The following is a 12,206-nucleotide window of genomic DNA, read 5'->3' as shown; positions in this document are numbered from 1 at the left end:
TGTTTTTAAAACAATTTTGAAGTGCTTTTGAGCTGTTCACTGCCATGATGAAATGCACAAAAGTGGTCTTGGCTGATTCTTCTGTCAAATTAAGTACAAGCCATCATGAATCCATGAGTAGCAGTCTTAATTTGGTGTGGTGCATTGTTGGAAATTCTGTCTATTAGAAATATTGCTCCCATAGGGTGTTTAAAGGAAATCAAATCACCCAAGGTATTATTCAAAGAAGAGCAGTCTGTTTTCTGAATAGTTTGAAAAATATTCCTCCCTCAATCAACTATACCAAATACAAATGATCTCTCATTGTTTGAAATACTCTTTGAAAATGGTTATGGGGTTTAATGCTTTTCTGTTAACACTGATAATGTATTTTGTGATTGGAAATGCTGTGGGGCACCTGACAAATTTTAACTTCAAGCTGTACATATATTTTTCTTTTTTGCTACCTTTAAATGTGTCAGCTTGGCAGGATATCACTAATCTGGAGCTATATGGGCAGAGAAATGGCAGGTGACATTCAATCTGAATAAGTGTGAGGTGTTGTATTTTTAGGGGTAATCAAATGAAAGTGTACAGTAAATAGCAGGGACCTTAAGAGCATTGATGTTCAGATCTTGGAATACAAATCCAAAGCTCCCATAAAGTGACAACATAAATAGTTGAAGCTTTAAAAATAATGTATACACCTTGCATGGCTTAATTGGTCAGGGTGCTAAGTAAAAATTGAGAAGTTGTAGCTGTATAAATTTTGGTTAGGCCACACTTGGGGTTTTTTATTCAGTTCTCGTTGATGTAATACCAGAATGATGTGATGGCTTTGGAGAGTGTGCAGAAGAGATTCACCAGCATATGCCTGGCTTGAAGTTAATTTGGTATAAGGAGAATTTGGACAACTTGGATTGTTTTCTGAGGAGTAGCAGGAGTTGAGCGGAGATGAAAGTTGTGAGAAGCATAAAGGGTAGATGGTCAGCATAATTTTCTCAGGATGGAAATATCAAATACTAGAGGGTATAGATTTCAAGTTGAAAGGGGAACTTTTAAAGGAGATATGAGAGGAAAGGCTTTTCTACGCAGATTATGGTAGGTGCCTCGAATGCAATGCCAGAAGAGGTGATGGAGGCAGATATGATGGCAACACTTAAAAAGCATTTAGACAATCTCATGAACATGCATGGGATAGCGATATGTGAATTGTGTACTGGCACTTGGTATTAGTTTATATGGGCATTTTAATTGGTACAAACATATATATATTTGAGCATTTTCTGGTATTAAATAACAAACTGCTGGAGGAACTCAATGGGTCAAGCAATATCCATTGGGGGAAAGGATTCGTCAACATTTTTGGACCTGATGTAGGGTCTTGACAGTTCCTTCCCCCCCCCCCCACCCCCCCTACAGGTGCTTCTCAATCCAAGTTCCTCCAGCAGCTTGATTTTTGCTCCAGATTTCAGTTACCACAGTTACTTTTTTCTCCACTTTCTGGTATTATTTCAGATTTCTAATAGGTGCAGTATTTTTGTTTTTCAATTATTTGAAATCACTTCATCAAATCTCCTTTTTACCAGTTTTGCTTTGAGTAAGTCTTTTCATGTGACTATAATTCTTCATCCCTGAAAACAATCAAGTGAATCCTCCTCAATCCATGCAAACACTTCCTGGTGAAAGTGACACATTTGGGAAATACGATTAGTTTAAATTCCTGGTTGTTGTGCTCACCACCTTTGTTCATAAAGCTAAAAAATGACAAAAACTAGAGGGTGTGTCTTTGAGATGAGAGGAGGAAATTTTAAAGGAGATGAACATAACAAGTTCTTTAGACAGACAGTGGTAGGTTCTGAAATTTGGTATCATGGCCAGCACAGACATTGTGAGCAAAATGATCTGTCCCTATGCTATACAGTTTTATGTTCTAAATGGAATGATTGACAATACTGATAATGTTCCTTCCATGTTTCAGGTACTTGGAGAACACATTTTAAAGAGGAGCCAATTGTGATTGCCTTGGCATCAGTGTCTGTTGTTGCTGTCCTGATTGCAGCTTTCTTCTTTGGATATAGAATGCTTGCAGGTTAGTAACATTTCTGTTGATTTCCCCTGTTCTCATCAATTCTCAAAATTTTCACTCACGGGAGGAGTCATGTGATGGAGTAGTGGCTGGTCGGGGAACTCCAGCCCTCTCCGGAAAAGTAAAAAAAAGACAGTGAAAAAACAAAGGCACAAACACAAAAACCAAAAATAAAGTGAAAGTAAAGGTGTGGAGAAAATGGCAGCGAAGAAAGAAAAGCCAAAAGCAACGGGAAGGAGAGAAGAAGAAAAGACGTCGGAAGAAGAAAGTGAAGGCCTTACCTGAACGAGGAGGCCCGCCGTGGAGAGAGAAGCCCGCTCCCTAAGGTCAGTTGAAGCCCCGAACTTGGGACTACAAAAATGGCTCACGGAGCCAAATAAAAGTGCGCAACCGCGCATGCGCGAGGAGTTGTGCATGCGCGATGCGCAAGACAAAAATAACACTGACGGGAGGGGGGACCAGCTGAGGAGTCGATCTCCACAGCTGAAAATGACAACCACAACAAAGCAGCAAGAGGAAAACATAGAAAATAATGAGAACAAGAAAGAAGAGAGTAAAAAGAAATCAAAGAAACAACAGAGGACCAACCCAGAGGAAGAAGACCAGCATCAAGACATTTCTAGTAAAAATAAGAAGACCAAAAATACCCAACAAAATAAAACAAACAACCCAACAAGAAAACCAGAAGAGACAGAGGTAAAGGACACAGATCCTGGAGTGGACTCAGAAGAGGAGGAGGAAGAACATAGAGAAATGGAAGATGAAGGGAAGGGCAAGTACATGGATATATTTTTTTTTAAAGAATATATGGAATCAGTAAAAGAATGGCAATCACAAGAATTCAGTGAAATAAAAAGAAGAAGAAAAAGTACAGAAGAAAAAGTGAATAGATTAGAGATGATCATGTCAGATATAGGAAAAAGAGTGGACAAGGTGGAAGAACGAGAAACAGCCATAGAAATGGAAGGAGATGACTTAAAAAAGAAATTAGAAGAATCTGATAAAAAAGTTAAAGAGATACAAAAGCTGTTAGCTCAGAAGATAGATATAATGGAAAATTATAATAGAAGAAACAATATAAAGATAGTGGGCCTTAAGGAAGATGAAGAAGGCAAGAATATGAGAGAATTTATAAAAGAATGGATCCCCAGGGTCCTAGGAAAACCAGAATTACAGGAAGAAATGGAAATAGAAAGGGCACACAGAACATTAGCCCCTAAACCACAACCACAACAAAAACCAAGAACCATTCTAGTAAAATTCCTAAGATATACAACAAGAGAAAATATATTTGAGAAAGCAATGAGGAAAATAAGAGAAGACAAAAAACCACTGGAATACAAAGGTCAAAAAATTTTTTTCTATCCAGATATAAGTTTTGAACTCCTGAAGAAGAGGAAGGAGTTTAATACAGCAAAAATGATCCTATGGAAAAAAGGATATAAATTTATGCTAAAGTACCCAGCGGTACTTAAAATAGTTATTCCAGGGCAGCAAAACAGACTATTCTTGGATCTGGAGGAAGCACGAAAATTTGCAGAACAACTACAAAACAGACAAAGAGATGAAGACGTAACGAGAACAAAAATGACCACAAACTATATGTATGTGTGTATGTATATATAAAAAAAATAGAGTATAGGTAAGAACTAAGAAGGGAAAGAAAGGGAAGAAAGGACGTATGGGGGGAATTTAGAGTGTGACCTTTGTTATATATGAAGATTAAAATCTTTTCGGGGGGGGCTGGTTGGGGAAGAATTACGGTCACTGCGAAATCAGTTGACACTTGCGAGTGAATTCGCAAATCCAAATGGAGAGGGGAGATGTGGTTGCCCGACAAGGGACAAAGGGCAACTCTGGAAGGGGAGGGGATAGTGGGGTTAAAGGAATTTTAAATAGGAGAATAATGGAAATATTTTGTTTTAGAAATGTTGTCTTATAACGTGTTTAAAAAAAAGAAAGCAGAAATGGATAAGAAGGTAAGGTGATGATGAGGAAACGGAAAGGAAAGATAAACAAAGTATGAAATGGCTATGTTGAACTATATGACTTTAAATATTAATGGAATACATAACCAAATCAAAAGGAAGAAACTTAAATTTACTGAAAAAATAAAAAATTGATATAGCATTCGTACAAGAAACACTTAACTGAAGTGGAACACAAGAAATTAAAGAGAGATTGGATAGGACATGTAACAGCAGCATCATATAATTCAAAAGCTAGAGGAGTAGCTATATTAATCAGTAAAAATGTACCAATCAAAATAGAAGAGGAAATAATAGATCCAGCAGGGCGATACGTAATGATAAAATGTCAGATATATTCGGAGTTTTGGAATTTACTCAATGTATATTCACCTAATGAAGAAGATCAAAAATTTATGCAAGATATCTTTTTGAAGATAGCAGACACGCAAGGGAATATACTAATAGGAGGGGATTTCAACCTTAATTTGGATTCAAACATGGATAAAACTGGGAAAAAAATTAACAGAAAGAACAAAGTAACCAAATTTATAATTAAATCGATGTAAGAAATGCAACTTTTGGATATATGGAGGAAACAACACCCAAAGGAAAAGGAATATTCATATTATTCGGGCAGACATAAAACATACTCAAGAATAGACCTATTCCTGTTATCAGCTCGCATGCAAGAGAGAGTTTGGAAAACGGAATATAAAGCTAGACTATTATCGGACCACTCACCCCTGTTATTGGGATATCCCACCAAGAATGTATAGATGGAGATTAAACTCCATGCTACTTAAAAGGCAGGATTTTAGAGAATTCATTGAACAACAAATTAAAATGTACTTTGAAATAAATACGGAATCAGTGAAAGATAAGTTTATACTATGGGACGCAATGAAAGCGTTCATCAGAGGGCAAATAATAAGTTATGTAACTAAGATGAAGAAGGACTACAATCAGGAAACAGAACAGTTGGAAGGGGAAATAGCAAATATAGAAAAAGAATTAGCAATGAAGGAAGACACAACTAAAAGAAGAGAATTGGCAGATAAAAAATAAAATATGAAACACTACGAATATATAAGGTGGAGAAGAACATAATGAAGACAAAACAGAAATATTATGAACTAGGAGAAAATACGCACAAAATTCTAGCATGGCAGCTTAAGACAGAACAAACTAAGAGAATGGTATTGGCATTAATGAAAAAAGACAAGCAAATCACACATAATCCAACGGAGATTAATGAAAACTTCAGAGAATTCTACGAACAACTATATCAAACTGAAAACGAAGGGAAAGAAGACAAAATAGATGAATTTTTAACTAAAATTGAACTACCGAAATTACAAACAGAGGAACAAAATAAATTAACAAAACCATTTGAAATAGAAGAAATACGGGAGATAATAAAACACACCAGGAGAGGATGGATTCCCAATAGAATTCTATAAAACATTTAAAGATTTATTAATTCCTCCCCTTCTGGAAGTAATCAACCAGACTGATAAAACACAAAGCTTACCAGATTCATGCAAAACAGCAATAATTACTGTAATACCAAAGACAGGGATAGATCCACTCGCACCAGCGTCATATAGACCAATATCTTTACTTAACACAGATTATAAGATAATAGCTAAACTATTAGCAAACAGATTAGCCGACTGTGTACCAAAAATAGTAAATCTAGACCAAACGGGATTTATTAAAAAAAGACGAACAACAGACAATATCTGTAAATTCAATAACTTAATTTATGCAGTAGAAGGAAATAAAACTCCAACAGTAGCGGTTGCTTTAGACGCAGAGAAGGCCTTTGACAGAGTAGAATGGAATTATTTATTCAAAGTACTAGAAAAATTCAGCTTACCAGAGAAATATATTAATTGGATTAAAACATTATATAAGTGGCCATTGGCGAAAGTGACAGTAAATGGATATATATCAAAACAATTTAACTTAAGCAGATCAACAAGGCAAGGATGCCCACTATCTCCCTTATTGTTCGCGTTAGCCATAGAACCACAAGCAGAACTGATAAAAACAGAAAATAAAATAAAAGGGATAAAAATAAAAGACAAGGAATATAAAATCAGTTTATTTGCAGATGACATTATAGTATACTTAACAGAACCAGAAATAATAAATAAAAACCTTGGCCATCTATATAAACTCAATTATTATCCACTAATGAAAAAAATTACAAGACGACTTAGAGCATTGGAAAGACTTACCACTAACACTGATAGGAAGGATAAACTGTATTAAAATGAACATTTTTCCAAGGATACAATACCTATTTCAGACATTACCAAAACGCTTAACAGAGAAATTCTTCAAGGAGTTAAAGAAAATAATAAGGAAATTTTTTGTGTAAAGGGGGGGGAAACCGAGGGTAGCACTAGATAAATTAACAGAATGGTATAAATAAGGAGGCTTACAACTACCAAACTTTAAAAATTATTATAGAGCCGCACAATTAAGATACCTATCAGATTTTTATCAAACAAGGGAAAAGCCAGATTGGACTAGATTAGAACTAGATAAAATAGGGGAGAAGATACCTGAACATATATTATATAAATGGGATGAAAAATTGGTACAACGTAGGAATTCTCCAGTATTGCATCATCTGCTCAACATTTGGAAGAAGATTCATGTAGAAAGGAATAAAACAAATTACCAACTACCAAAACTAATACTGACGCAAAATCAGCTAATCCCTTTTACAATAGATAACCTTTCCTTTAGCGAATGGGAGAAAAAAGAGATCAAAAGAATAGAAAATTGTTTTTCGGGAAATAAATTATTATCCTTTGAACAAATGAAGGATAAATATAATATAACTCACGATACAGTGTTGGCATACTACCAACTGAAATCCTACTTGAAGGACAAATCGGGAAACAGTCTGAGGTTACCAGAAGGAAGTAATGTTGAATATGTGATTACATATACAACGATAATCAAAAAATCTGTAACAAACATGTATATTTAACTACAAGAAAAGGAGAATGAGGAAACAAATGGTAAAACTAAACAAAAATGGGAACAAGATCTAAACATAAAGATAAAGAATGATACGTGGGAGAAGTTATGCTCCGGAACTATGAGAAATACAATAAACACGAGGTTACGTATGATACAATATAACTGGATACACAGGCTATACATTACACCTCAAAAGTTAAATAAATGGGACCCAAAAGTATCAGACAGATGTTTTCGCTGTAAAAAGGAAATGGGAACAACAATTCATGCAATTTGGACATGTGAGAAAGTGAAAAAAGTTTGGGAAGATCTAAACCAGATATTAAATAAAATCACAAAAAGCAATATACCAAAAAACCCAGAGATCTTCCTCCTAAGTAATATAAAAAACAAAGAATTTGGACTCGATTTGGATGGAGCACAAAAAAGATTTGTTATGATAGCCCTAGCTGTAGCAAAAAAATGTATTATGTCAACCTGGAAATTAGAAGATAACTTGAAAATACAACAATGGTATATATTTACATACACACTCATATATGCACAAATCAACATTAAGACACAATGTATTATGTGTTGTATAATAATAGCCCTCTTTCGAACTAGTTTCTCCGATAACAAGAGCATATAATATAGGAGCTGAAATAGGCAGCTTGGCCCATTGAGTCCACTCCGCCATTCCATAGTGAGCTGATCCATTCTCCCACATAGCCCCACACTTCTCACCATAACTTTTGATACCCTGTCTATTCAGACATCTATCAAACTATGCCTTAAATACACCCAAAAACTTGGCCTCCACTGTTGCCCATGATAATAAATTCCAGAGGTTACCACTCTCTATCTAAAGAAATTCCTTGTTTGAAATGGACACCCTTCAATCCTGAAGTTGTGCCCTCTTGTCCAAGACTCCCCTACAATGGGAAACAACTTTGCCACATCAATTTCAACATTCACAATGGTTTTATGAGGACCCCTTCATTCCAGGTGTCTTTCTCTGAACCCTCTTCAATGGCAGCATATCTTTTCTTTAATAAAGAATCCAAAACTGTATCTTAACTGTACTTCAACTATAAATAGCTATTTTTCACCGAGTTCAAATGCACTATTAATAGCCTATTATTATGCCCTTTTATCCTATATTTAATATGTGCGGAGATTACTTAACTATGAAGGCATCCATGAAGTAACCCTCTTCCTTCAATGTTTGCAAATTTTAAATGTAGAAGAAAAAAATTTGAAATACTTAGCAGGTCTGGTCTTTGGAGAAAATTAAGTCTGCTGATGCTCTATGTCTAACCCTTTCTCAGCACTAGAAAAAAAATATTGCAGATGGACAAAATTTTATAAAGCAGCAAAATAAAAGAATGGGGGGAGGTGAATTCTGAACACGTTATTCCCTCCCCACTATTCCCTTCCTTAGGCAGTGACTTTGCTCAGGTATAATTCCAGAATTGTCAGTTGCCCTCCAGTTCCTCACCCAAGAAATCTTTCTTAGCTCTTTGTAAAGATATGTTTCCTCTGCATTTAAGACACTCCACTTACCTGCATAAAAGGCCTAAAGGTGGATTGGCGGGTCCGGTGCAATCCAGGTTCTCTCTGCCTGGTGGTAGTATCAGAGGTGGAGCAACTTTGCTCCACCTCGTGCATAAAAGGACTGTTGCTGAAAACGGCTCCAAACAGGAAGGTAAGATGATTGACGTCACACTAACAGGCCCATCGCCCCACTGCGCTGTCACAGAACAGCACTCGCTTACTCCACTCTGCTCCCTCACGCTGCCCTACTCCTGACAAGGCTGTCTGGCAGCAGGGCAACAGGGCTGTCTGGCAGTGGAGCAGTGGGATCGGTGTGAGGCTTATGGGGAGGGGGTAGATGGGGGAAGAGGAAAGGGGAATGGGAGGGGTGGGGAGGGAGGAGGAAGGGATCAGGATGGCGGGGTTGTCAGGAAGCAAGGTGGTGGAACTTATGCAGCGGGGTGGCATGGCTGTTGTAGGATGGTCGCTGCTGTGCTACACATCCTGCCCCCTTTTGCCTTGGGAAACCGACGCACTGCTATTGGCTACAATAAATGGACCGTGCGATCTGCCTTTTCGGTCCTCAGCATAAGTGCTGAGTAGGCGATAACATGGATTTTGTGCATATAAAACCCTATCTGCAGTTCACTTTCTTGTAGAATGTTGTCATATTCTCAATAAAGAACTTACAGTGTTAATTACCAGATAATGATCAGGAGCAAATTATTCAGGATATCTTTTGTTTCTATTTCCTGGGGCGACAAAACTAATTCTACCACACCCAGTGCTGGAAAAACTGAAACTTCCTGGTCTCCGTTTCTTAATAGCAGCTGTGGAATGCATATATTAAGTAAATTTATTTTGACAAGTAAAATACATTTTTTAAAATTCAGAATCACTGAAGTTATAAAACAGCTGCGGCCCCAACTGAGCCATCACAGAGGCATATAGTCCATGTTCACCATATTTTCCTCCATTTAATTTTTGTTGACAGTTTCTATCTCAACCATGAGCCCAGGAACGAATGCCATGATGTTCCAACTTGCAGTACAAAGGCGTTTCTCGTGATCTCTGATCTGTCTATAAAACATAATCCATTCTCCATTCTACATGCTTGCATTCTTTTCATAACTTTTAAGACTTTTGTCATGTTACCATTTAATCTACCCCAGTTTGAAGTTACCCTTTGTATTTATGCCATATTACAACTAAACCTATGCATGAAAAAGCTACTGAAGGTTGTAAACTCGGCCAGTAGCATCATGGACATTAATCTTTACTCCATTAAGGATATCTTCTAAGAGGTGGTGTCTTTATGTTCAAGGACCTTCACCACTTTTCTCACTGCTGCCATCAGGAAGACCCCCACTTAGACGCACACCCAACATTACAAAAACAGTTTCTTCCCCTCCGCCATCAGATTTCTGAATTGACAATGAACCCATAGACACTACCTCTTTTTTGCCCTAATTAGTTATTTTAAATATTGTATTTATGGAACTTTAATTTATCGCAATTTTGGACCTGTAATGCATAACACTGCTGCCACAAAACAACAAATTTTGTGACACATGTTCACGATAATAAACCTGATTCTGAATCTAAACCCATATTAAACTTTGTGCAAATTAAATCTAAAATTGACAATGGCAACTCATTTATACATGACTGTTATATTTTTACGTGACAAAATTGCATTTGCATTTTTTATCACTTCATTAACCGAAGGCCTGTCTGTAATATGTACCTCCTGCACCATTGTGTCACAACTTCCAAAGCACTCCACGTACATCCATTCAGAGTTCAATTTCAGTTTCTCTTGTTTTAATCCCAAAGTTGAATTCTACATGCCACATTATAGCTCATTTGCTGCCTTGTTAATATCATTATGATATGGTCTAGAGTTATTTTTACCTTTTTGTTTTGGCATCATCCTGCAATCTTTGATGATTATTCCTGCCAGACCTCTCCTCTTCCTCATGACTCATCCATTCTTTTGTGCAGGCCATTTTATCAATATGTGGCTGCACATGATTCTACATAGTGTGAATGTGCATACCATGGATAAGCATATTTCCAAACCTATGTACAAATGAATAATTATATAGAGTGATCAGCAGTGCAAGCAGAATGTAATTCCATAGGATGTTCAGGGAAAAAGTAGCCACTAAAGAGAGAATTGGAGTTAGATGGGTAAATGCAGTTCATCTGCATTCAGTGCAATACACAAATGTGCTGGAGAAAATCAGCATGTCGAGCAGCATCTATACGAAGTAAAGGGCTTGTTTAGTTTTGGGACTGAGCCTTCATCAAGGTATACCTACAATCTCAGTATCTACAGACTTTCCTGCTTAATTCTGCCTTACTCACAGGGTTCAGGGTTGTATGTGATGTAATGTATGTATTCTGAAATATGAATCTGAAAATCAATGTTGATTTACTGTACCTCCACGTTGTTGGGCTGCCATCTAGTGGTTAAATCATAAATCCTGCCCAAGATCCACAGCCAGACAAATGTGGTGAGTTATTACCTTGGAATATATTTTATATCTTGAAACTATGAATTTGCCAGATCCAATTGTGGTTTTGCTGAGTTGACTTAATTGAAGGAGTGGTGCAAGAATGAAATGAATTATTTGTCTCTAGTCTCAGCCAAATGATGTTGTGGATGCTCTGGTTTCATTTCTTTCAGAACTAGTAAGCAGTTTGGAGATGTGTGAACAATTAGTTCCAGAACTTTTGACATCAACTTTAAATTGTTGCACTACCTATATATCAGAGTAGAAAAGTATGAAATATGGGAAAGTACAGAACTGGTGGTAAAACTACTTTGGATGTTAAAATAAAAATTGAAATCTTCAGACTCATTTTAGCACTCACCATCTGTCTCAATTAATTAATTATCATCAAAAGTAAAGCAATACAGTATGTGGTAGAGCAGCCACTCCAGTCAAATGGTCACGTTTGCAAATCCAAGTCTTCTCTTCACCCCATCAGCTCAGTTCTCAAACGCACCTGAGTTTTCTGGATTGAGATCGAACAGGCAACGCTCCTAAGCCAAACTCTTTAAACAAATGACACCCCATCTTTTTTGGCCCAATATTGTCACCTAACAACTCAACAGAACCAAATCACCAGATATTAAAAGGGAAATAAAAGAAATTATGAGATGGCTCTGGCAGCTAACGTTAAGGAGATAAGGAAAGAATATGGCTGTCTTAGAAACCAATAAGTTCATCTGTGTGTGGAGCCACAGAAGTTTGGTGTCACATTCATGAATAACCAGTGCTGATAATAATGTCTCCACCACCTATTTATGACCTGGATGCTATCTGTAATTTGGTAAGCAGAGACGTGGACAGAAAGGGTTCTGATGTGGTTTCTATCTCCTTCAGTGTCCTGATCAGTGACATACAAAGCATATTCCCTACTTTCACTGCGGCTGCATCCACTACAGCCATTTGCAACCTCTCTTTTAGTCTGTCTCCTTAGCCTCGGACCCATGATTCCACTGCTTTTTCCAAATCTATAACCTTCTGGTGGGCTGAGCTCAGGCCTGTCCTGAACATTTTAAGGAAGACTAGATAATTTTGCCCGGATGCGAATATTCCTTACAGACACAATATTTTTGCTCTACATAGTTATAGTCAATA

General features: G+C 36.9%; 1 protein-coding gene across 6 annotated transcripts in view; it reads left to right on the top strand.

Annotated features, from left to right (window-relative positions):
• The window catches only part of bmpr2b (bone morphogenetic protein receptor, type II b (serine/threonine kinase)), a 306,159-nt gene that overhangs the window by 215,381 nt on the left and 78,572 nt on the right, over positions 1 to 12,206 (top strand). For all 6 annotated transcript variants that reach the window (XR_011356387.1, XR_011356386.1, XM_069933992.1 and 3 more), the window contains one exon: positions 1,961 to 2,071. Coding sequence is in view for 4 of the 6 variants with exons in the window: in XM_069933992.1 (XP_069790093.1) it covers positions 1,961 to 2,071 (111 nt within the window). In the remaining 2 variants the exon portion in view is untranslated. The remainder of the gene's footprint in view (positions 1 to 1,960; positions 2,072 to 12,206) is intronic.

Source organism: Narcine bancroftii, chromosome 4 (genome assembly GCF_036971445.1).
Source record: "Narcine bancroftii isolate sNarBan1 chromosome 4, sNarBan1.hap1, whole genome shotgun sequence".
Classification (NCBI taxonomy): domain Eukaryota; kingdom Metazoa; phylum Chordata; class Chondrichthyes; order Torpediniformes; family Narcinidae; genus Narcine; species Narcine bancroftii.
The sequence above is the reverse complement of the archived record's forward strand: the minus strand, read 5'-3'. Positions and strand labels throughout refer to the sequence as shown.